Genomic DNA, 26,183 nt, shown 5'->3' with positions numbered 1-26,183 from the left:
AGCTTTTAAAATCTTTTAACTTAATAAAACTCATTTTGATGAGAGATTTTAGTTTCCAGTAATAATCAGACTTATAAAGTTGGGGATGGAGGATAATGGATATTTAGAAGAGAAACTCAAATACATAGGGTGCTTTTTTTATGTAAACAGAACTCTGAATTCATTCCTGAGTTTGTAAGTCCTTCCTCAGACAAGTGTATGTAATTTCAAGCCTTTGCAATGTAATTGGAAAAAGTCACTTAGCTAGTTATCAGGAAAGGGCTTCAGTTCTAGGAACATCTGTAACTAACTAGTTTTCTATTCTTGGCTCTGTTAGATTGTTTCCAAGCCTTGGTTTCCTCATTTGAAAATTAAAGTGAGAGATACTAGTAATCATCTGTCTTCTTTCACAGTTTTTGAGAAGACTGACTGAGACATGATCCTATAAAGTCTAACGATATATGTTGTTTAAAACTGTGAAGTGCCTCATGGATGTTAGCCACAGTTAAGTGGCTCCTTTTTGCCAGTTAAGTAACAGAGGTTGTCTGAGTCTTCAGCCCAGTTCTCTCCACACACCCACTGCCCTGATGGTCCTGAGCCCTGGGTTGTGGCCCCCTTGGAGCCTCTCTCTGCACTACTGCCTGGGCAACAGGGAAAGTCAGCAGGTTGACTTGGGCTCTTGAGTCTAGAAAACTTTTGCACTGTATTTGGAATGTTAAACCTGCGGCTTCTGGTCTATGTTGGGGGAAATCCTGGGGGAGATGAATAAGAAATCAATTTATCTTTCTTTCAGGGAACTTAAACCCCTAGGATTTTTTCTAAGTCATAGAATCTGAAAACCAGTTAATTGTCCTCTCCATATCTTAGTAGAGTGACCCTCATGTAACATACTCTAATAGGAGTTATTTCAGCGAGTATTTATAAAGGTGTAGGAACATCTTTTAAGTACTGTAGAAGTCGGACTGATGTGAAGTGTTATTGAACAACCACGTAAGAGCATTTTGGGCCTCAGTTTCCTTAAGTTATGTGTACCTTTTTTTTTTTTTTTTTAATTCAGTATGTCACACAACTAAACAGAAGCCTGAAGCAGCAAATAAAACCGAAGCCAGAACCAGCAGAATCTCCTTTCCTTGAAAAAACTTCTTTGGATGAGGCTAAAGCCGAAATATGCGAGATGAGACCTCTTGTACCCCCCAGCCTGTCTCTGTCCAGAAAGCCAAGTGAAAAAGCATTGATAGAACTAGAACCCACCTCAGTAATTGAGGGGTCCATAGATCTGGGGAAAGAGACGAAAGAAGAGAAGCAGTGGAAAGAGATGAAGCTGCGTGTGGATGATTTGCCAGGAATTCTGGCCCGGCTGTCCAAAATCAAACTCACAGGTACCTTGGGATTTACTTGAAACTGTTCTTTTAGTTAAACAAACTACTAATTTTTTTACTGCCCCTGAAGGAACATTTTAAACTGCAGATCCTCTTTTAGTATTTTTTCCTCTTTTCAACTTAATTGGGATTTGAAATCAAATTTTTGGAATTTTGTTTATGCAGAATTGTAAATAGTATTACCGTGAACATATTGTGGCCTTCCTTGGTGGCTCAGTGGTAGAGAATGGCAACCCACTCTCGGCATTCTTGCTTGGAGAATTCCTGTGGATAGAGGAGCCTGGTAGGCTACAGTTCATGGGGTCGCAAAAAAGTCAGACACAACTGAGAGACTAAACAACAACAAAACATTGTACTAAAAAGAGTCTCTCTGTTACTTGCAGTTAAACAGAATGTCTGTCCTATTTGCTTCCGTGTCTTTTGTGTGTTTACAGCTGCTGTCCTGTAAAGACGCAGTAAGAGAATGTAGCCCGATTCAGTTCTGAAACCAAGAAGGGCCTCATTGCTGGGCTTGATGGGCCGTGGACCCACAGGCGCCGGGACCCCCAGCTCACTGCTGTGGTTGCTTCTCATAGGGCCTCTGGGATTGTCCCACGTTCCCAGGGATGTAGATTGCTTCTCTGCAAAGAGGTTTGGTACCAGATGTTTTTGCTGAAGCCTAGCAGACTGCACCAAATTTTATTGTATCTGCTTGGGTATTAACCCATGAGTCATGTCGTTCGGTTGTTACAGCCACCCTGGGAGTCTGGCCGAGCTTTATTGTCACCTCATCTAATAGCTCAACCTCAAAATGGCTTATTCTGTGCTAATCCTGTTAGAAGGCATGTTCTGGCCCACCCTGCAGACTGAAGGCCTGGTCTCTCCTTTCCTTCTTGGATAAGAATGGTGGTGGTTCAATTGCTCAGTCCTCTCTGACTCTTTGCGACCCCGTGGACTACAGCCTACCAGGCTCCTCTGTCCATGGGATTTCCCAGGCAGGAATACTGGAGTGGGTTGCCATTTCCCTTCTCCAGGGGATCTTTCTGATCTATGGATCAAACCTGCGTCTCCTGCATTGCAGGTGATTCTTTACCGCCAGAGCCACCAGAGAAGCCCTTGGATGAGAATAAGGTGAAGAATACAGGTGGGGAATGGGTGGATAATATAGTAACACTACGTATTCTTGGAGGACAGAAAGTGGTCAGTAATATTACTGAGGCAGAATTGGGAAAGGAACAGATGAGACAGAGCATTTTCGGAGTAGAGAAAATCAGGGAAAAAGTAGTGGTTGGTTGTTTGTTTTTCAAGAGTTGAGCCTGAAATTCAGGGTAGAAGGAGGTAAAGAGATGACTTCTTTCCTCAGCCACCAAGCTCGCTTTAAATCTTTTTGGAGGGATGACAGATAGACACAGGAATTTGACAAAGGAGCTGAGGAATCACAGTCAGACTTGCACAGGGTAACTAACAGTGGGCCTGATCACAGGTGCTGTCTGTGTGTCTCACGATGGCTGAGCAGTCATCACATTCCTGCAGAAGTTACCTTGTGTCACTTACACAAGCAGTGTGCGAATCATGTGTTGACATGTTAAGAATGACCCCAGATACAATCGTGAGGATGTCACCCTCAGGATGAGACCGCTCTGTCTGCAGGTGTCGGAAGCGAGTTCCCCCAGCAGCGGGACCGTCTTTCTCTGTATGCACTGCAGTATCTCCCACCCGCCCGGCACATTACTTCTCTTATCACCCCACTTCTGTCAGTAACACCAGCATTCTTCACTTCCCCCAGACGGGAAACCCTGGAGTCAGTCTTAATTCCTTGCTCTCCATGGAGAGCGTCGTCTCCAGTCTCACCTCCTTCGTTAGCCCTGTGAGGTTCTGCACCCCCTCTCCTCAGGCTGAGGTCCAGAACTCCTGAGGCATGTGGTCCTAACTACCCTCTCTGTCCCATCTTCCTGCCGTACTGACTTTCCTTTTCTCATCTACTCATAACCAACTCAAGAGTACCTTCCCTTCCCTTCATGATGGCTCCTGCCTGGACTCTGCCCGAGTTTAAAGGAACATGGTAACCTAGAATGATTAAGCTCCTCCCCAGAAACAGGCTTTTTCCCTTTCCCCTGTCCCCCATTCCCACCCCTGTCCTAGCAGCTGGGCGTGTCCGTCCTCCCCACTGTGCTCAGTCCTCCCGCCTCCCTGGAGACCAGTCTGTCCCCATATCCAGTCAGATCCTTTCGAGGGTTTTCCCTTAGTCCTGCTCTGGCCTGTTCTTGGCAGTCAATAAATAAAGAACATCAGTATTTCATCCATCACATGCATGAAAATATTTCTGTCACATTTTGCTTTTTCTTTTTTTTCTTTTTGCTTTTTCTGTTTATGATGTTTACTTGGTGATGTTTTGTTCTGTTTTATTTTGCCCCATTGGAATTTTTAACTTTCATGTATTAAGCCTTACTAGTTTTTTTAATGCTTAGAAATATTTTCACCACCCTGAGGTTATAGAAGCCTTCACTTGTGTTTTTTTCAGGCACTTCTATATTTTTACTATATTCTTTAAGGTTTGGGGACCATGTCGGAGGTATTTCACCATAAGGTGTAGGAGTGACTGAGAAAACTGGTGATAGCATCGTCGAGCGAGGCTTGCCTCTTTTTGTAAATAAAGTTTTATTGGAATGTAGCTACAGCTGTTGGTTCTGTGCTCATGGCACACAACCTTGGCAGACTTGAGTCATTGCCTTAGAAAAGTCATGGCCTGGAAAGTGAGTGTAGTGACCTCTGGGCCAGAGTCCCTGCTCTCAAGTCATTGCTCTTACTAGTTTAGTGACCTTGAGCAAGTTCCATATGTCTGTGCCTCAGTTTACCCATCTGTAAAGTGGAATTAGTAATGATAACTTACTTCCTAGGGGTGTACTGAATGTTAAATGGAATGACATCTGGGAACTGCATAGAGGCGACCATGTTAAAACCTACACACTCATTTCTTAAATAAAAAATAAATGCATCACCCGGGTGATGTAACTTGCAGGCCCTTGAGTTTTTGCTGCCCTGCCCTTGGAGAACTTCCAGCAAAGACTGGATGAATGATTGTGTTGAGACTTAAGAATGGCAGTACTGAAGGGAGGAGAACCAGGTGTGAGGGGAGGGCAGTACTGGACACACGGAATTGGAGTTGCCCAGGGAACGCTAGCTGTGAAGGACAGGACCCCCGGGCTGGAAGAGCATAGGGTCTTCAGTATAGGGTTGACCTGAAGCCATGGTGGTGAGCAGGTCAGGTGTAAAGTGGCCAGAGCAGAAAGCCAAGGACAAGACTTTGGGGCCAGTCTGCTTTTCAGGACTGGGCAGAGTGTGTAATGGGGCCTGCAAGGGAATATGTGGTCAGAGGAAGGGAAACAGGAGAGGGCTTCATCACGGAAAGGGCCCATAAAGGAAGTGATCAACACTTAAATGCTAGAGGTCTCCTAAGAAGCCTGGCCATGGAGTTGTTTTATCTGGCAGTTAGGAAGTCAACATTGACAGGCTGCAAAATCAGGAACTAATTATCAGTGTTTCTTCTTCTTAGAGCCTCAAATGAGGTACTTTTAAATATTTAATTTCGAATGACGTCTTAAAGTTTGTTTTTATAATGCTTAGTTCTTTAGGGGTATATGGGAAAGGGTGACAGTTGGTTTAGGATCAATTTGGGGGCTTAGCGGGAGCATCTTCCTTCCTTCCAGCTGCTGTATTGCTTTTTCTGTTCTGTACCTTTAGAGTGATGTGTATCCAAGCAGGGCTTCATCCTGAAAACGTGGTCTGAAATCTCCAGCCATGACTAAATCGCTCTTTAGCGGCAGTTGTGCAGTGTGTAGGATGTGCCTCAACTCTTCAGTCTGCTGAGAAGCTCGCATGGCACATGTGTGTGTTCCCGTGGCGCTTCCTGGACACCATCCCCAGGGATCAGATCCCGGAGCCTTGGGATGGGACCTGGAGCTCTGCACCTTGGCACGGGTGCAGATGATTGCATGCAGGTGGTCCTGGGCCACACTTCGAGAAACTGAGGGAGGCGATGCGCTGGCAGAGGGCCAGCACAGACCCCCATGGTCTGGCGGGCGTGGAGGGCTCGCCCCCTCCTTCCCGTGAGAGCCTGAGCAACCCTAGCCATGACTGGCATGGGAGCAGCTGTAGGCAGGGGGTTGGGGGGAGGTCTGGACCACACAGGAGAGGTGTGCACGGGCAAGATGCACACGTGGGTCGGGGAGCAGCCTTCCCTGCAGCCACAGATGGAAAAGTCCCGGCAGTAAACGTCTCTTGTATCATTTTATATATTCCCTGCCCCCAGTTTCTGGATGAGCTAATTGAATTCAAGTCATTTCCTTCTGCTTATTCCATTTAAAGAGGCAACACCCTTCGAGTGACCCCAACTCTCTTATTTGACCTCTTACCTCCCTGTTTATTTTATGACTTGAATTCATACATGTCTTGGAGTCTGCAGGATTTTTTTTTTTTTTTTTTTTAAAGAAAATCCCTGGTGTTTATCAATTGGTTTCTTTTGGACTCTTTACATCTTGGGCAATTCATTTATAGGTCATGATAGCCAAGGCAGAAATACCTGGGAGGCAGCTATCACTTTGATAGAACTTGTCTTTCTTCCTTCGCCTCCTTCGTGTATAGCTGTAACACACCAAGGATAATAAGCTGTAGACTAAGGAAGAGCCGTGTAGTGACCATGTGTCCCATTCATCTGTAGGACAGCAGAGTAGCAGCAGGATGGGGCTTTTGCATTTATACCAGGATCTGGGCCAAAGTCTGAAGGAGCTAATGCCGTTTAAAGATTTGTTTTTTTTCTATGAAAGGAAGTAAGACTGAGTTTATAAAGAAGTTATAGTGTGTCTCCCTTGAGTTTCTCTTGCCAGCCGAGCTATTTACAATATGTTTTTGGAGTTTGTTGCAAGGACCACACTGGGGTGAAGAAATTTTATTTGGATTAGGATCATAAGACACTTTGGTGACTCAACCAAGTTAACACTTAATATGGGTCAATAAAAAGCAGAAATGTTTTCCTGAATAATGTCTGTGCTGAAAAGCTGCAGCACGTTTTTTTTTTTTGAGACCAGAACACTAAAATAATTTGTTTATTGAAGCCAATAGATTAGGCTGTTGACAGAACTGATGTGAACTGCAGCCTGCTAGTTTTTGGACTTCTTTCTCCGGAACCTAGAATGCTGTTTTTTATTAAAAGGAAAAAAAAAAACCCAAGAATAGAGGATGCAATTTTATTTTAGGTTGCTTATAGTTTTTAAAGGTCAATGTATTATAATTATCAGCTCTCAGATACCACATAAAAGATTTTTCACATTTTCCTAAAAATATTGTGTTATAGTTTCTTAAATTTTAATATATATTTTGAAATAATTACCTTAATATTTGTATGCTTGATAAATGTTAAAGCAGTATTTGCATTACTGAGTTTTACTTTTAGAACAAATAGAAAATACAGAAAAGCCAAAATGGGAAGGATGGGACTCTCCTTATAATTCTAAATATAATCATCCAAGTGAGACCTGTTTTGATGATTTTGGTGTATTCTAGAATGTCTTTCTGGGGCTTCCCTGGCTCAGGAGACCTGGGTTTGATCCCTAGGTCGGAAAAATCTCCTGGAGAAGGGAATGGCTACCCATTCCAGTATTCTTGCGTGGAGAATCAACCCCATGGGCAGAGGAACCTGGCGGGCTACAGTCCATGGGGTCTCAAAGAGTCGGATACACCGAACAACTAACACGCACATACAGAATGTTTTTCTATACATGCCATTCAAATACTTTTGCTTTTTAAACAAAAATAAGATCATAATGTAAATGTTTTCTACAGTTAAAAAAAAAAATCCTAATTCTGTGAATATCTTTTTGTGCCACTGTTTTTGGTGGCCTTTTCTTTTAATAAGTGATGTTTTGTGAAGATAACAAAAGCGCACGAGAACACCCCTCCCTGTGTGACGTGGCATCCCTGGGTGCCTCTTTTGCGTTTTCAGCTCGAGGACGGAGACTCTCAGTCTGTTACTGGTAAAACATTCCTGTGGCCTGAAGGAGTTGCAGAGGGAGCTACCAGCAAGGGAACTTCTGCTCTAAAGAGGTTTTTCCAGTGTGGTTTTGAAACCACCGTGCCAGCGCCCTGCTTCCCAAGTCTGGTTTCTCCCATGGTCTGCCTCCACTCTCAGCACACAGGGTGTCTGTGCTCAGCGTTTTCTCCAGCGCCCCTGCCAGGCATACCCTCTGTGGGGGGCCGTGTGGGTGGGGGCCTGCCCGTCGGGTTGAGGGCCTCCGCGTCATCTCCACCTCGACTCGGTGAGAACGACATCAAGGAGGGCTCTGCATCCTCTCTGCTCCAGCCCCTTCTCTCTCCTTTCCAGGGGGCGCAGCTGCCCCAGCACAGTCCTGCTGTTGCATAAAGTGGGTCCAGGTCACCACAGTTCACCCTGGCCTCTGCTCCTCATTCCTCACCCTCCACAGCAGCCAGAAAAACAGCGTCCCCTCAGATAGCCTTTATTCCCCTCCCAGGCAGCATTAGTGGTAAAGAACCCACCTGTCAATGCAGAAGGCATAAGAGACTCGGGTTTAACCCCTGGGTTGGGAAGATACCCTGGCGAAGGGCACGGCAACCCACTCCAGTGTCCTTGCCTGGAGAATCCCATGGACAGAGGAGCCTGCCAGCCTATAGCCCATAGGGTCACAAAGAGTCGGACACAACTGAAGCAACTCAGCACACACCACACATCCATTTTCTCACCAGTTGGTCATTTTCTGCTATTCAAATAGTGAAAGGCACAAGTCATCCTTCAGCATCTGTCTTCAGTTTCAGCTCATCTGCACTGTATTTAACAAACATTTCTTGAGGGTTTTAGTATCCACTCTTTACCTAATTTATTGCTGATGTAGGTTTTTCTCTAATTTTCATTTTTATTCCATCATTTCAGTTGGTTTCTGGTGGGAGCGGGCCATGTAGATGCTTCAGCCAGTGTTCCAAGTTAGATGAAAACTATTTTTATCTGGGCTATTCTGTTTTCTGATGATGTCACTGCTTTAAATACAGTTTGAGATTAATTCTTTCCCAGCTCAGCTACCAGAGAAAGAGCCCAAGATTAATTGGATTGATTTTAAGTATGAGATGGGTGGTAGATGCTAGAGGAATGTAGAGCTAAATTTCATGAGGATGGTAATCATTCTCAAAAATGCATTGACAGCTTTTATGAAGAGAAAGAGAAGAAGCTATGAGTTGAGAATGGGCTCAGCTGCATGTAAGTGAAAACCTGAAGAACAGTGACTTAAGCAGATGAAGGGTTTATATACTCTCGTATCAAGGAGTCTGAGATTAGGAGTCGAGAGCTAGTGCTCAGGGATTTTGTTAACATAGTTGGCCCCTGCTCTTTGCTCTGTTCTCATTAGCTTCTGGCTCTTGTCCTCAAGTAGTAGCCACAAGGTGGCTGCCACTCCCCCCTCATCATGTTGTATTCCAGGCAGAAAGAATGAAGAAGGGGATGATGTGGAAAGGCAGAAACCTCCTTAACAAGACTTGGCCTTTTTAGGGAATTCGCTGGTGGTCCAGTGGCTAGGATTCTGTGCTTTCACTGCCGAGGGTGCGGGTTCAGTCCCTGGTCCAGGAGTTAAGATCGAGCAAGCCAGGGCAGGCTTTTTACTTGGGAGGGGAAGGTTTTGATAGGAATATCTCCTTAAATTTTATTGGCCAGGGCTGTACAGCAAGCATGGCTTCTCCAGCTAAAAGGGACGGGGTAAAGAATACCTCTGTCATTCAAAAAAAACAGAGCATCTAAGTCCAGCCTGGTCAATGCTGTCTGTAGCCATCTTCCCTATGTCCTCACAGCACCCACCAGGCTGTCTTTTTATGCAGCACGTCCCCTCCCAGGAAGAGGATGCGGGCTGCCCAGATTTCCACCCCTAGTTTTCCAAAGACAGTAGAACCGCACCTCTAGATCTGCTGTGGGACCACACCACACATGGGCTTCCTGTGCGGCGTGTTTAAATAAAGCTGCTTTGCCGCCTCCGCCTATACTTTTCCAGGGCTGGTTATGGGTATGTGCCTGTCTGTCGGCAGTCTTCCCTGCCATCTTGATCATCAGGTATGTGTTTGAGACTCCTCCTGTGTGCTGGGGCACTGTCCTCACTGGACTGTGCCATGGAGGAAGACCAGCTGGCCCAAGGCTACACTGAATAGTTCAGGTTGATGGCGAAACTTCAGCAGAACAAAGAAGCGAGCCAGGCAGCCCCTCTTTCGCTCCTTTGTTACACTTAGAAGTCACTGAGGGCCTGTCATCCTGTTAAGTTGTCTTCTTTGCCCCGGATTCCATTATCCACCTGGAGAACTCCACTCCCTTTAATGTTTCTGAATCGCCACGTGTGGTCCGAGCTACTTGGAGTGCTTGTTAAAATGCAGATTCCTGTGCCTCGTCTCCATAAACTCTTTCACACTAGGTCTGGGATGGGGGCATAGGAATCTGTATTTTAACGAAGGGCCCTGGTTGGCATGGTCCCCAGAACCTACTCTGAGAAACTATTATCCGAAGAATTCACTCAACACCCTCTCCACCACCTCAGCTTCATGCTCGGCAAACCACCTTGCTCCCCATTTCAAACAAAAATCGAGCTTTGGTTTTCATCAAGTGGGAACTCTTGGTTTATCTGGGTTCTCACAGGTCATTGCCTTTTCTCTTCTCTGCCTGTCTCTTCTCCTATCAGCCCCACCTCCTATCAGCAGCCAGCCGCATCTGTGGACCCGTGGCATTCTCTTAGGTTCTGCACACAGTCAGGCCTCCCCCGTCCCTGGCGGCTGTGTTAGCCGCATCTCTAGAGGGGACTGGACGATGGCTCCCCAGCCCTGCGGGTGCCTGATTATCATTCTGGGGTGTCCTCAAGGGCCTAGTTTCTAGTTCAGAGTGAAGTACGGTAGCATCTCACTTATTGAGGTTAAGGAATGAGAACCTTACAGGAGTGAATTTAAAAGACTGCTGCCAGGTTATCGGTTTAAGTGCTAAAAAGTTTTTGCGTGGTAGCATTTTTTTTATATCTTAAGCAAGGGATGGTAAATTTGGAGGTTAAGAATGAAAAGAGGAGTGCTAACACAGCAGTGTTTTGTTAAAACACAAGGCATGTTTTTTGACCTGTATTCGCATGGGTGGTGCTCTCTTCAGAGGAGGTGGGCAGGCTGGCTGGTGCTCCCTTACGCCGTGGCCCTGTGTCGCTGTTTTTCTGCCTCTAGCACTCGCACCTGGCCCTCCTCCCCATTCCCAGGCCAGCTCCTCCTCATCCTTCGTCTTCACCTTTGACCTCAGTTTGAGCAGGTGTCTAGGTCAGGAGCCCTTAGCTGTCACAGCGTCCGTGACTTCACCCTCTGACGTGCTTCCGCGCTTTGCTGTTGTGCCTGTTGGCTTGTCTGAATCTCCACCAGCCTGTGGGCACCGTGAGGCAGGGACCACATCCATCTCCGTGGCTTGTTGCGTTCCCAGGGCCTCACTCCTGCCCTGCACATAATAGATACTCAAAAAATAGAAGCTTATGGGGGAAAAAGCTATAATGAACTCTCTTGCAAAAATTTGTAGAATTTAAAACAGCTTAGCTTTTTAAGTACAAATAATCATTTTCCTGTGATGTAATAGCTGAATATTTTGTTGTTGTTCAATTACTAAGTTGTGTCCAACTTTCTGTGACCCCATGGACCGTGGCACGCCAGGCTCCTGCGTCCTCCACCATCTCCCAGAATTAGCTCAAATTCATGTCCACTGAGTTGGTGATGCCATCTAAACATCTCATCCTCTGTCACCCCTTCTCCTCCTGCCCTCAATCTTTCCTAGCATCTGGGTCTTTTTCAATGAGTCGGCTCTTCGCTTCAGGTGGCCAGGGTATTGGAGCTTCAGCTTCAGCATGAGTCCTTCCAATGAGTATTTAGTAGCAGCTGTAAAGTATTGTACCTGTGACAGGTGACCTTGGGCCACTGTGTTTCATATTTCTGTCTGCTTTTCACCATGTCACCCTCACCCGTTGTCATTGATATGAAACCAAGAACAATCTTCATTATTTTAGTAAAAACTGCTCAACTAACAGTTTCTTCTTGCCAAACTGATTTTTCAAAAGGATTGTTTTTACTTCTTAAAAGCTTAATAAGCATCAGTTTTATGGAAACTTCTTTTAGTTAATTACAAAGATCATAAAGTGTTGGTTATTGAGTCTACTGAGAAGAAATGTTTTTTTGTTGAAAAGGAAAACTAAAAATAGCATGTCAAAGTAGAAAAGCTTCGATGGTTCAAGGAAAAACTGTGATTGAAAGAACAATCTTAGGGTCTCTCTCAGTGTTGCCTAATTAACTTGGATGCAAACAGCTTTTCTGGATGTGTTTTTTTATACAGACCTGATGGCTATTTCATTTCCCTCTTCTGAATGCCGTGGATGCAAACCAAGTGCTTCCTGGGGAATTTCCTGGGGACTGAACTGAGTGCTTCATTTTCTTAATAGTGATGCTCAGTAAATTTGAAGTTAGGAGTTTGAATTTGGGCCTGGATTTTTAAGACCACCACCTCTGGTCACCAAGTATGAAAAAAATAAAGAGGAAAACTAGAAGGCCCTGCAAGTTCCTAGTTTTGCAGCTGTGTTGTTAAAAATCTCCATTAGAAGTCTTTATCTTTTAACCTGATGTGGTCACGGTTTGTAGTCAGTTACTCTCTGATTGATTGTGTTTAATGTAGCTGAGGAAAAAAGTACCCTGTCTCTCATCCATTGACTTTTCATCTGAACGAAACAATAAGCATAAGAATTACCACCTTCCTCCATACGTGTGTGGGTAACAGAATTGTCAGAAGGTTCACGGAACACAGCCAAGCTGTGAAGCCTACGAGACTCACTTAAATTAGAAATTGAGCCATTTGAAGCTTATGGTGTTAACAGAAATGAAAAGAGAGGAAGAAGTCATAAGTACAGCTATCAAGTAAAAAATACATGTTCGTTTGAAAATCAGAAAAGACCTAATTCCCGCCTTTTAATTAAGTTGTATAGTTTTGAACTTTGAGATCCGTTAACGAAAACATTCCATTGCTTGGAGCCACCGGTGAACAAAGCCACACACAAATTCATCAACTGTCTGTTCTCTGGCTGCTTTGTACATAAAAGAGATTTAAAGAAAATACACCTCAGGTCTATAAGATTTGGGTTATAATATTGCATAGTCCCTGCTCTCAAGGATAATGAGATATAATAGATCACAAGGATAATTTGAAATCTATAGAGAATCTCAAACTCTCATTTAGTCAGCTGTTTCCATCTTTCAACAAATCTTTTATCAGAGTTGATAATTATCTGAATTGATTTATTGGAGTTTTGTTTTTCACGCTAATTCTTTTTGGGGCCAGGGCTGAAAAACAGCGAGGCAGTGAAAGAGAGATGAAGCAGGATGTAGATGACCAGTTTTTTAATATCATCTTTATAGTTATTTTTAATGGATGATCTCAGAAAAGAGATAAAGTTCTTTTTAATGGATGATCTCAGAAGGTGCATGAGCACCTTCATTATGCTTGTACTCAGAGACCAGCAGTTCTCAAAGTATTGAGCCTTTATCAAAAAAAAAAAAGATCATTCTTGATTAAGCCACTGCTTCAAGAAAACCTCTTGTGTACTGGAAAAGGGAAAACCTTTCAGCAGTTGCTTGCTGCTCTGGAAGCAGACCATGAGCTGGAGCTGGGGCGCCAGGACCCATGGAGCCACCCTCTGCAGGGACGGAGCCCCCTAGGTGCAGAAGCAGGGTCGTGTGCCCGGTGGGTGGGGCGAGGGGAACTTTTCCCCCGGGGTGTGGGCTCCCTGCTCGGGGACTTGTGGCCATTCTCCTTAGGATCTCTGCTGTAGGAGCATCATGGCTCGTGTGCAAGGATGTCCTGAAAGCTCAGCCGGCCTGCTGGTGGTGATGTCATCAGCTGGGTGGTGTGTATGTGTGTGTGTTTGCTCAGGTGGCTCACTGGTGATGAACCTGCCTGCCAGTGCAGGAGAAGCAGGTTCCATCCCTGGGTCAGGAAGATCCCCTGGAGAAGAGAATAGCAACCCACTCTAGTATTTCCTGGAGAATCCTATGGACAGAGGAGCCTGGCGGCTACAGTCCATGGGGTCACAGAGTGTTGGACATGACCAACCAACTGAGCACAGCTGGTCTTCCCTTCCTTCAGTGGAATTTTATTCTGAAAATGTCTTTCTTTGCAGGACTTGTTACAGAATAACGCATATAGCAGAGAGCCATATATCATGTGTAACTTACATGACCCTTGGTCAGGCCAAGGGTTGAGTTCACCGCCCTTGGCTGGCTCCTGGATCTCCACATATAAAATTGGACATGCTACCCACCAGTGCTTGCCTTGCTGCTTATTTTAGAGCAGGCCTCTCCAAAGTTTGTTGGTCGTGTATTTTATCAGTAAAAAATTTTAAGTGCATGTGTGTATATTTATAAAATATTTATGCTATTGTATATAAATGCCATATGTAACAAAAATGTATAGTTGTTACTTGTAAATAAAGTTCATGTGCGCTCATCCCAATGTATTATATTCATTTTATGATATGCAAAATATGTGTTTTAGAAGAAAGAGTTAAAAAGTGAAATATGAATTAAAGTTCTCATGTTTTCTTCCCATAACGCTGAAGTATCCACACACTGCTTTGAAGTGCAGTATTTCCGGGGTTTAAGTAAATGTAAAAGCACTTTGGCATTGCACAGTGCTTCCCAAATGTATGTTTTGTTTTTGTCATCATCATAGTTAGTCCACAGTTATTAAGGACTGTGCTGTGGTCCCTCCCCTGGATGTTATAAAACTGGGGCACACGGAGCTTGTGTGAAGTGTTTTGTTGTTTGTCAATGTTCCTTAAGGCACTGCTTTGAAACATTAAGTCTAAGCATAGTGGCTGGAAAAATAGATCATCTCGAACCACATTTTAACAGTTACCAAGAGCACCACTTTTTAGGCCCTTAGGATTTGCCAGGCACTGGCCTGAGCGCTCTTGTTATGGTAGAAACTAGTGTGTCTCTGAAAGGTGTCACTCGCTGTGGACAGGAGCCTGGAGGTCCCGTGTGGCTGGTCCCTGCGGATGCTGTGCCTGGAGAGACAGGGGCTGGGGTGGTGGTATTTGCATGACTGAAGCTTGTGCAGTGTTGCTCCAGAGATAGGAGTTACACCCAGAGCTAGGTATTTCAAGGGAGTTGTCCTGACTTGGCCTGGAACAGAGGGACAGAGCGACTGAGACCCATCCCACAGGAGACTGCCCCCGGTGAAGCCACCCCTCCATCAGGACGGAGATTAGCTGACCCCAAGCTCCCTTTGACCTTTTGCGGTCCTTTTGTTCTCTGAGTTCCTGAATTGTTTGGCTCCTTTGCTGTAATCTCTTAGGCTTATTCCCTATTGAAGGCCTGTGCCTGCGGGTGATTTGCTCTACCTCCTTCTGCACCACTGCCGCCCTTCCCAGGCCGTTGTCCCTTCCTTGAGGCCCTGCAGGCCTCTCCGTGGTTCCTAAGCCATCTTCCCTCCACTCCAGTCCGTCCCCTGCGTCCTCAAGTCTCGTCTTCCTCAAATGCCACCCTCCTTACAGTATTGCTAGTTTTCTCTTACTGCATTAACAGCTTTGCAGGTTAATATAGCACAAAGCTATTATTTCATAGTTTCTAAAGGTCAGAAGTCCAGGCCTGACCTGGCTGGTTCCTGCTCAGGGTCCCTCCAGGCTGAAGTCACTGTGTGGGTTGGGGCCTTGCTTCTCACCTGGGGCTCAGGGCCACTTCCGGGCCCACGGCTGTTGGCAGAGTCCATCTCTCTGTGTCTCTGGGACTGAGGTCCCTGGACTGCTGTGCTCCTGGGGGCCGCCTGGGCTTCTCTACCACATGGCCCCCAGGCAGCCCACTTCAAGGAGGTTTGCTTTCTTCTGGGTTAGCCAGGGCGTGCCTGCTTGTGACTGTGAAATTTAAAAAAATTTTTTTTAATTATAGAGAACATAAGGGCTTCTCCCAGAGGAGGCAGGCAGACCAGAGACCGTATCTGGTGGCTCCTCGTCAGTGATGTTGGCCAGTGGGAGGACGCGGTGTGGCCAGTCTTAATGTCGGACCCTGTGTCGGTTCCAGGCAGAGTAGAGGTCAGAGCTGCAGCTGTGCTGGGTGTTGGGGCTGCCTTCTCACCCAGCATCTCCCCAGGTGCCTGCGGAGTCTGTGTGGGGTAGACACCCACCCACGAGCAGGGTTGCTGTGGGGAGTTCATCGGAGTGGGGCTGTCCCTCTTCCTTGGGTCTCCGGAGTCTCCCCTGGGACTACAGGACAGTGCGCCTGGGCCTCTACTGGATGGGTCAAGCTTCATTGGCCACATTGATTTTCTGTTTATTTGTGAAGGGACAGAATACGAGATTACCAAATAAAATATAATTTCCAGTGTTATTAATGAAAGACTATATTACATTCACTTTTAATGAGATCCTGGTGTTGCAAAATGATTCCACGTAATGAATCCCCTGGAAATCAATGAAAAGTTTAATTACCATCATGGCAGTGCTGTGCGAGAATATTGCTTCGGTCAATTTTACAATTTATCAATTTTCTTTCCCTTTCTCTTTCTTTAATTGCTTTGATGAAGTAAAAATACATTCTTCGTTAGCGTTTGATCTTTTTTTGGAAATGTGTTACAAAAATTCAGATTTCTTCCTCTCTAGTGATAATGGTCCCTGTCATTTTTTAATCTGTGTTACCATTTATAATTTGTATATTTTTAAATGAGGCAGTATTTCCATTTTGTAGATTTAATCATTACTAAGTCTTACTAAAGCATTATCCTTTTCTCTCGGTCAGTTTTTTTGCAAACTACTTGGTGTCTCTTCTCAGCTCAAGAGTTGACCCATTAGTCAAAAATTACATGTTCTGTGTTTATTGCTCATCACCCAGTCAAGCTCTGCTGCTGCTGCTAAGTCACTTCAGTCGTGTCCAACTCTGTGCAACCCCATAGACGGCAGCCCACTAGGCTCCTCTGTCCCTGGGATTCTCCAGGCAAGAATACTGGAGTGGGTTGCCATTTCCTTCTCCAATGCATGAAAGTGAAAAGTGAAAGTGAAGTCGCTCAGTCATGCCCGACTCTTAGCGACCCCATGGACTGGAGCCTACCAGGCTCCTCCGTCCATGGGGTTTTCCAGGCAAGAGTACTGGAGTGGGGTGCCATTGCCTTCTCCGCAGTCAAGCTCTGGGGGCAAATAAAAAGAAAAACCATTGGTTTTGTGCAACTACATACCCTTTTTGATTTCAAAGTGAATTTTCTTCTTACAGTGTTTTTAGTTTGACATTTCACTGATAATGGTACTGTCTTTTCCACCATGATGGTAATTGATTTTTTAAACCTATTTACAAAGCTCAAAATAAATACTCCTTGCCTGGTGCATTGGGATCCCCGAAAGTAGCAGCGAGCCAGACAGTCAGGGCACCTGCCTCCATGGAGCTTATATTCCAGGCGGAAGCCAGAGAGTGACAAGCGCCAGAAAGGAAGCGCAAGGGCACTGTCAGCCTGGAGGGCTTCCTGCACATGAGATGATGGGGCAGTTCTCCCTAAGATACGATCTCTAAGGCAGGACCTGGAAGATGAGGAGGATCCAGCCAGGGGAAGAGGCAGAGGGAATAAAAAGTACAAGGACCTCAAGGCAGAATAGAGCCTAACCTGCTCAGCACAATGCCTCACGTCTAGTAGGTACTGATTGTGGATTAGGTATGCAGTGAGTGAGTGTTGAATGAATAAGTGAACGACTGGATCTGAAACACCCACTTAGTTTTCACTCTTTGATGTAATGGCATTTTTCTATAGTAAACATAGAGTTTTTATTATCGGAATAATGTTCTGTAAAGCTTAATTTTCCAATGAAAGGTGAGCCTGCAGTCCGTGCTCTTGAGGTGGGATTGGTCTGCCTGGAGGCAGGCTTGCATGGCCAGGACCCTCCGCCCTGCCTGGTGACAGCCCCTGGTTTGTTTCTGTGTTGCAGCCCTGGTCGTCAGCACCACCTCGGCCGGCTTCGCCCTGGCTCCAGCGCCTTTTGACTGGTCCTGCTTCCTGCTTACCTTTGTTGGAACAGGCCTGGCTTCCTGCGCTGCCAACTCCATCAATCAGGTCAGTGCAGCACCTTTCAGCCGGGTCAGGCTATCGTCGCTTCTTCTGAGATTGTCATATTGTGGCATTTAAAAAGAAAAAGACCCCTCCCAAATCACACCCATTGCTGGGAAGGTCCTGTGAGCCTGGAACGCTGCGTGTCTTGCAAGGTTTGGGGTCCCGAACCAGTCTGTCTTTTTCTTTTCAGGTGAAACGTTTTCAGGTATATTCAGAAGCGAGAGCAATAGAGTATCTTTCTCAAATGACCAGGGTTTGAGGTTGGAAAGTGTTTTAGAGCGACTTCCCTGACAGTCCAGTGGTTAGGACTCTGCTTCCAATACACAGGGTGCAGGCTTGATCCCTGGTTGGGGAACTCAGATCCCGCATGCCACATGGCACAGCCAAAAAACAAGCTAATTAATTAATTCAATTAAAATAGTTTATTTTTTAGAAAGTGCTTTAGAGCTATCAGCCTCTCTCCTCTTTCCGACCTCAGGCACATCCCCCAAGCTTACATTATTATGTGGTGTTCTTCCTTTGGTTTGACTTGTTTGCATTTTAAAACCACCACTATGCAAAACAGTGTATTTTAAACAAGCACATCCATCTTTAAAAAAAATTCTTTAATTCATTCCTCAGTAAACTTGGCCCACGGAATCAGAATATATCAAAAAAATTAATTAGCACATTATTTTTAATGCTTCTTCCCCTCCCTATTATTTTAAATGTCAAAATAATTCTCTAAAATGCCTTCCCCTCCCCAGCCTGGTCACTGCAGTGTGTGCCCCAGCCCTGTGGCTTTCTCATAAGATATTGTGGTGGGAAAGTCTTGGCTAAAACGTAAAGAAAGTCATTCTCCTCACCAGAACACCCAAGAGGAGTTGGCATGGTTTTAAAACAGGAATTGAAGTTACCAGCAGGAAAACAGGTTGGCCAAGTGGATGCATGCGCTGGTAGTCTGCAAAGCATGAGCCTTTTCATTCGGGAACATCTAGAATCGGTGTGCTTTTACCATGTGTTATCAGCTGCTTGGAGAAGGGTCAATGCATTTCAAATAAAGTTAAATTTCTGGTCCGATTTTACATCAAAACAGTGCTACAGGAGGTTCAAGCAGCTCTACTCACCACCCCGCCCCCGCCCCACGCCCCTCCTGTAAACCACAAGCCATCTCTTCCTGTTGCACCCTCCCTTGTTCCCCAGCGAAGAGATTGATGACGGTTTCACAATGAACACGTTTTTAATGACGATTGAATAAAAAGCAGTATAAGCAAATTGGGTTTATGTGACTATTTGTGGGTCTATTTTTCAAAATATTTTTAAAATTATCACTTGTATGTATTCAGTAGTTATAAATCCAGGTCATAAGATTAATAATATCAATTGTTGTCTTCTGTTGCATTTACATAGATTTTAATAGAGGCTTCAGACAAAAGTATGGAGACTCAGAAAATAGCAACACAAGCTCATAAACATCAAATTGTCCCTAGATATTGTAAAAGATGACACAGAGTGGGGGACTTCCCTGGCAGTCCAGTGGTTAGGACTTTGCCTTCCAAGGCAGAAGGTACGAGTTCGATCCCTGGTCAGGGAGCTAACATCCCACATGCCTTGGGGCCGAAAAAACCAAAACATAAAACAGATGTAACAGAGTCAATAAACACTTTAAAAAATGAAATAAAAAAATAAATAAAATGATCTACATTAAAAAGTCTTTTAAAAAAATAGACTGGCCTTGAGTTGGAGCTGTCTGACCCCCTGCCCCCCACCATCACCACCAAAAGGAATAAAAAGGTGGTCAAGGATTCATGATGGAGTAAAACCATTCAATTGTAGCAAAGAAATATCTGGAGGAAATAAAGTGGAATGACTTATATTAGGCAGAAGTTTATTATGGAAGCTGAACACAAACCAAGGTTTTAGAAATGTTTTAAGTTGAAATGCGTTTAGATGGACGTGTTATTTCAAGTTTGCTCCAGGGGCTGAGTTGGGTTTTGTAGGTTTTAAACTGCTCAGGAAGCTACAGCCTCCATAGGGGGATTCTTTCTGTGATGACAAATGCCAAGAGTCTTATCCTGCCTCTTCCTCAGGCTTGTGTCCTAGCCCTGCCTGCCTCTCACACACACAACTGTCCCGCTCTTCTTCTAGAACTTTCTCATACCCCCCACAGGCCTCAGCAGCGTTGGGCATGGCGTCCACCCTCAGTCAGGGCTGTTGGGCACACAAATGCTTTCCTCATCCTCTCCTGTTTATCCGTATTGCTTCCCTCCACTTGTCTTGGGCTCTTATTTCATTTGGAAGCCTTGTAATACTTAAAAATATCTCACTGATTTCCATCATCGAATTTCATCATTATTATACAGTCAGTTAGCTTCTCAAATGACAGTATTTTCTAAATAACGTTGGGGATATTTTAATTCTAGTGTTGTTAAGCAGTCTCATAAAATAAAGGAAGGTGAGGCCATTTTCATCAATGCTTTTCTTTAGCATCAAAGAGCACAAGGCCACAAGGATTTGCATGAGCTTTTGAAAGCAGGCAGAGAAAGAAACAGTCGGAAAGGAAGAGCTTCCTGGTTTTTTAAAGGAGCTGGCTTCCCACTAAAAGAGCGCAGAAGTGTGGTTGGTGTGCAAGACCGATCTCCAGCTTCTGATAGAGTTCTGTGGGAAGAAAATGTCCCCTGTCCCATTTACAGAAGGATTCAAGTAACATTTCATGTTTTTAAAAATACTTCTCATTGCTGTTATTCATTTAGTTCTGAGTGTTTATTCTTTATACCCTACTTCTGTGATCTCTCTGTGTAAAAGTAGGAAACATAAAGCTTTGGAAAGCAGTTCTTAACCTTTCTTTTAAGGAGGGAAAATGAGATTTAGCCTCTGATATATGAAGTCCTGACTAATGCATAAAGAGATACATGTATATGTAAGAAACCACTAACATGAAAATGTAAAAAGCAATTACACCCATGTTTTGTAAACCATACACATGCTTCATTTAAAGCCATAGGGCAGCTTGAGAGTGGGAGTGCCTTCCAGGGCTGAAAACAATCCATAAAATTCAGCGACTGGAAAATAAAATGTTATAGATGGCTTTGACTGATCTTATCTTGAAAACAGAGAGGCCAAAAGGAAAAAGCTGAGTGAGCTCAAGTAGAATGAATTAACAAATTGAAAGATAAAAATTATCAGAAAATTATCATCACAGCCATTTTGATTGTTTGACATGACAGATACTGTTTTAATAAGCTGTAAGTGGGATTATAATTGCACTCATCTCACATGCTAGTAGAGTAATGCTCAAAATTCTCCAAGCCAGGCTTCAGCAATACGTGAACTGTGAACTTCCAGATGTTCAAGCTGGTTTTAAAAAAGGCAGAGGAACCAGAGGTCAAATTGCCAACATCCGCTGGATCATTGAAAAAGCAAGAGAGTTCCAGAAAAACATCTATTTCTGCTTTATTGACTATGCCAAAGCCTTTGACTGTGCGGATCACAATAAACTGTGGAACATTCTGAAAGAGATGGGAATACCAGAGCACCTGACCTGCCTCTTGAGAAGCCTATATGCAGGTCAGGAAGCAACAGTTAGAACTGAACATGGAACAAAAGACTGGTTCCAAATAGGAAAAGGAGTTCGTCAAGGCTGTATATTGTCACCCTGCTTATTTAACTTATATGCAGAGTATATCATGAGAAACGCTGGGCTGGAAGAAGCACAAGCTGGAATCAAGATTGCCGGGAGAAATATCAATACCTCAGATATGCAGATGACACCACCCTTATGGCAGAAAGTGAAGAGGAACTAAAGAGCCTCTTGATGAAAGTGAAAGAGGAGAGTGAAAAAGTTGGCTTAAAGCTCAACATTCAGAAAACGAAGATCATGGCATCTGGTCCCACCACTTCATGGGAAATAGATGGGGAAACAGTGAAAACAGTGGCTGACTTTATTTTGGGGGGCTCCAACATCACTGCAGATGGTGACTGCAGCCATGAAATTAAAAGACATTTACTCCTTGGAAGAAAAGTTATAACTAACCTAGACAGCATGTTAGAAAGCAGAGACATTACTCTGCCAACAAAGGTCCGTGTAGTCAAGGCTATGGTTTTTCCAGTAGTCAGGTATGCATGTGAGGGTTGGACTATAAAGAAAGCTGAGCACCAAAGAATTGATGCTTTTGAACTGTGGTATTGGAGAATACCCTTGAGAGTCCCTTGGACTGCAAGGAGATCCAACCAGTCCATCCTAAAGGAGATCAGTCCTGAGTGTTCACTGGAAGGACTGGTGTTGAAGCTGAAACTTCAATCTTTGGCCACCTGATGCAAAGAGCTGACTCATCTGAAAAGACCCTGATGCTGGGAAAGATTGAGGGCAGGAGGAGAAGGGGACGACAGAGGATGAGATAGTTGGATGGCATCACTGACTCAGTGGACATGAGTTTGGGTGGATGCCAAGAGTTCATGATGGACAGGGAGGCCTGGAATGCTGCAGTCCATGGGATCACAAAGAGTTGGACATGACTAAGCAACTGAACTGAAGTAGGATTATTTTAGTTATGTTACATATGCATGAGTTTTTAAAATAAAGATCAAGAGTGTGTGTCAATAAGTGCATATATACAGGTTGATTTTAATAATGACGCACTGTTTGATTTCACAGCTATGCCGCAGGCTCTGAGCCAGTCCTCTGCCCTTTTAGCTCTGCTCCTACAAGTGATGCCACACACACCTTTGTTGTTAGAGGACAAAATACGGGAAGTAAAATTGCTGGGAGGAAGGCCACCAGCCAAAGCATGTGTGAAAATGGTTTAACTCTGGAATGTATGATTTTAGCAGAATAATTAATTTCTAACATTCATGCAGTGCCTTAGCATTTACAGAGTGTATTCACACAAATTATTTAAACCTTACAACCCTGAGGGATAGGTGGCATTGTTTCCATTTCTATTGTTAAACATTTTGTTTTACCATTGAATTATTCTTTTTTTAAAAGCAACATTGAAAAAATTATTGTGCCATTAAATCCCAATAAAAAAGGTGAATCATTGTAAGTAAAAATATTAAATAAATGCCATTGCTTTATGAGTGTGAAAAAAAAGCCACAGGAAGGCAGAAACTATTATGCAAATTAAGTGTTTATTGCAAAATCTGTAAGAAACTATAAATAAGTAAAAATGACATTTTAAATGTTGTGTTTTGCTTGTGCCTGGCACTGTTCTGAGTGTTAGAGTCACAGTAGAGAAAAAGCAACAAGCCCTGCCCTCGTGGCCTGTAGCCCAGCACCGAAGAGATCCACTGCTTAACATTTTGATTTATGTTATTGCTGTATAGGCCTTTTTCACACACATACCTTCAGGCATATATTAATATCTCACAGAAATGGTTTATGTAATATGCATAGTTTCTATATATTTTTTCCTTTAAGTAGTATATCACGAATGTCTTTTCATGTCAGTATTTGCCTTATAGCATGATTTTAAGAGTCTTCTGTAGATGTACCATGATTTGTTTAATCAGTTTCTCCTTGTTTGACATTTTAGGGATTTTCAGTTTTTGCCCAGATAAATCATCCTGAACTGAAATTCGTACAGCTGAATCTTTGAACCCCGTCCTTCACTATTTCTTTAGATAGATTGCTGAAGCTGTGTGATTTAACTAAAAGAACGTTAAAATTTAAAACGATGTGTGTTTTAAGTGCAGCTAAATTTCTTCCTGAAGGTCTCTGCTTTAATCTGCTTATACTTCCATTTGGTGCCCCGGGACTGCTCTCACTGACCCTGAAACCTATGCTGGGTCTATAGGTGTCCTTAGATGTTGCCCTTTTGATTCAAGGTGTTCTGATTACTCAGGAGGTGGAGTTGGGTTTTTTTCGTCAGGAGACTTTTTAAATGCTTACTTGCTGTTTCTGTTTGTCAGCCCATTTTGCTGTTGGACATATGCCTTCGTTCAAGAGGTCTTGCTGTCTGTAGACTGGATTAACTTTTGTCCTGTAGGGTTTGAATATGGTCTGCGGTCTTTGGGCGGGGTTTTTTAAATGCCGATGTTTCATATGTTAACTCAGTCAGATCTTGTAATTTTTAATAAAGAAATTCTGAGTCTCGGCACTCCTGACGGTTGGGCTGGAAAATGGTCCTCAGCACCGGGGGGTGTTTCCCAGTGTCCCCATCTTTGCCAACGGGGTGCTGTTGGCACCGACCCCCCTAGTGTGACAAATGAAAATGTCTTCAGACTTTGCCAAGTGTTCCTTGGGAACCACAGTCCCTCCAATGAGAACTGCTGCTTTGATAATTTCTCCTTCTGATTTTACTTGAGATCCTGGCTATGGTTTCAGCCTCGGGCAGCCTGGCTCACGTTTCTTCTGCCCGCTGATGGCCAGGTTGACCACACGGCTTGGTTTGTGCTGCTGTTCCTCGTGTAATAACTCTTCATGCCCCTTTTGACTCTCAAGTGTTCCAATTCAGACAGGAAATCACCAGTCTCTCTATTCGTAGCCCACCCACACTTCACCTCTTTCGCTGTAAATGAAAGTGAAAGTCTCTTAGTCATGTCTGACTCCTTGCGACCCCATGAACTGTACAGTCCATGGAACTCTCCAGGCCAGAATACTGGAGTGCATAGCCTTTCCCTTCTTCAGGGGATCTTCCCAACCCAGGGATTGAACCCAGGTCTCCCACATTGCCGGTGGATTCTTTACCAGCTGAGCCACAAGAGAAGCTCATGAATACTGGAGTGGGTAGCCTATCCCTTCTCCAGTGGATCTTCCCGACCCAGGAATCAAACCAGGGTCTCCTGCATTTCAGGCAGATGTTTTACGAGCTGAGCTACGAGGGAAGCCCTTCACTATAAGTGAGCTGTGCTAAAAGCATCTTTGTATCAGAATATCGGGGCTCAGGCGCTGGCTTTTCTCCTCTCAAGTGCACCGACTGGACCCAGGCCACCTGGCTTGCCTCACTTTCACCCTCTCTGTAGGCACCTGTTGGACCTACTGTCGTGCCAGTTGTGGTGCTGGGTGTGAGCACCTGCAACTCAGACAGAGTATTTCCCTCCGTTACTACTCTGCCATCAGTAAGCTGTTGAAGAGGTTTGATGAATTCTTTAGTTCTTACAATATCCCTGGCAGAAATTGATTACTACAGTTGTCACTTGCTTGCAGGGTGCATTAGTCACTCAGTCGTGTCTGACTCTTTGTGACCCCATGGACTGTAGCCCACCTGGCTCCTCTATCCATGAGATTTCCCAGGCAAGAATACTGGAGTGGGTAGCCATTCCCTCCTCCAGGGTATCTTCCCAACCCAGGGATCGAACCCAGAGTACCTGGCTCTATCGATGGGCAACCTGGTGACTAGAAATGTCTTCCTTCTATTGAGCGGAGGTCGGCCTCCTCCTGCCTTCAACCAGCGGGTCATCTTCTCCTGTCTGTGAAAGCTCAGTGTCCCTTCGTCCACATGACCGGTGCTCCCAGTCACTTTCCAACTGTGGTTACAGGCACTTGTGTTGTTGCAGGGGAACGCTTAACTCCTTGATACCGGTAAGTAGGAGTCCCTGATCTCGAGCAACCATCCCCTCTTCCCACAGCAGAGAGTGGGCCAGCAGGGTGAAATTGCCCAGAAAGTCATAATGGAAAAAAGGAATATTTACGGGGGAAGTGAAGGGAAGTAGCAGGAAGTTTCCATCATAACAGTCATAGCTGATACTTAACTTCACACCTGTCAGATGCCAAGTCATGTTCTGAGCATTTCACATGTATTAGCTAGGGCTTGTTTAAATCTAGGTTTATAGGATTTCAAAACTGACTCTTTTGAAAGATCAAATGGATGACAAATGAATTCATAACTTAGACTTAGCTCTAAGAAGAACTATTGATGTTCTCTGAGACATTATTTTGGAGAAAATTACAAGAAAGGCCCAAAACGTAAGTCAAGTTTCAGATCTGAGGGGTAGGTTATAATTAGAAAGGGAAAGGCGATAAGGCTCTGTTATCTTTGGGGTCTGGTGTATCTGTGGATGTTGAAGAATTTTTATGAAAGGAAATGAAAGAGATCAAGAGGTGTGAATGAAATGGGGTCAAGAAGAGACGTGTTTTTTGTTTGATACTGACAATGCTTGAGAGACTTTTCACGGCTGAAATAAGGTAAAAAGGAAGAGCTTTGGATAAAGAGCTCTGAATTATAGGGTGGGCAGGGCAGAAGAAAATCCACAGGCTTTTAAACTGCAAGAGGGGAGACAGATAAAGATTTTCCTGTTTTCCCAGCGAATACAAGATTAATATCTAAAGCGTCTCTCTCCATTTTCGCTTTCTCTGATGTTTCTTTTGTTTTGACTCTGCATTCTGCCTTAAGCAATAGAAACTGACTTTCATCTTCCATGGTGGACAGAAGTGGTTAGGGAACCCGGTGTTGTATCCTGGGCGAGTCCGACTGATGTCAGCGAGAGCCGGCGATGTGATTTATAGAACATCGTGTGTATAAGAAAAATCAATATACGAGAAATGTATTTTTCTCCCAAATATTGTGACTTGTTGGACTTTGATGTTTTAACTGGTGGGCGACTCGCATTCCCTCCAAGACCTCTGAAATCCACAACTTGTGGCTCATTCAGACAACCCAGATTAGCTACTGCTCTAAGTTGGGTCTGCAGGGTCTCTGAGTAGCACATGGGAGTCTCCAGCTAAATGTGTTTTTCATAGAAGGCAAATGATGAGCATTACTGAGCAACATCAGAAAGAAAACGCACGTTCAATGCCGAGTCTC

At 44.3% G+C, this 26,183-nt stretch overlaps 1 protein-coding gene across 5 annotated transcripts in view; it reads left to right on the top strand.

Moving 5' to 3' along the window:
* COX10 (cytochrome c oxidase assembly factor heme A:farnesyltransferase COX10) overlaps positions 1-26,183 on the top strand; it is a 109,075-nt gene that overhangs the window by 5,963 nt on the left and 76,929 nt on the right. For 4 of the 5 annotated variants that reach the window (XM_086355515.1, XM_086355514.1, XM_086355518.1 and 1 more), the window contains exons 3-4: positions 1,037-1,358; positions 17,339-17,463. In XM_086355515.1, the coding sequence (XP_086211641.1) occupies positions 1,037-1,358; positions 17,339-17,463 (447 nt within the window). Of the gene's footprint in view, positions 1-1,036; positions 1,359-17,338; positions 17,464-18,535; positions 18,715-26,183 lie in introns of those variants that run through there. The other variant, XM_086355519.1, reaches the window with a different exon arrangement.

The sequence above is a fragment of the Bos grunniens genome, chromosome 19 (assembly GCF_055505025.1).
Source record: "Bos grunniens cultivar Pamir isolate PY7600 chromosome 19, Bosgru_T2T1.0, whole genome shotgun sequence".
NCBI lineage: Eukaryota > Metazoa > Chordata > Mammalia > Artiodactyla > Bovidae > Bos > Bos grunniens.
This window is presented reverse-complemented; position numbering and strand designations above follow the sequence as displayed.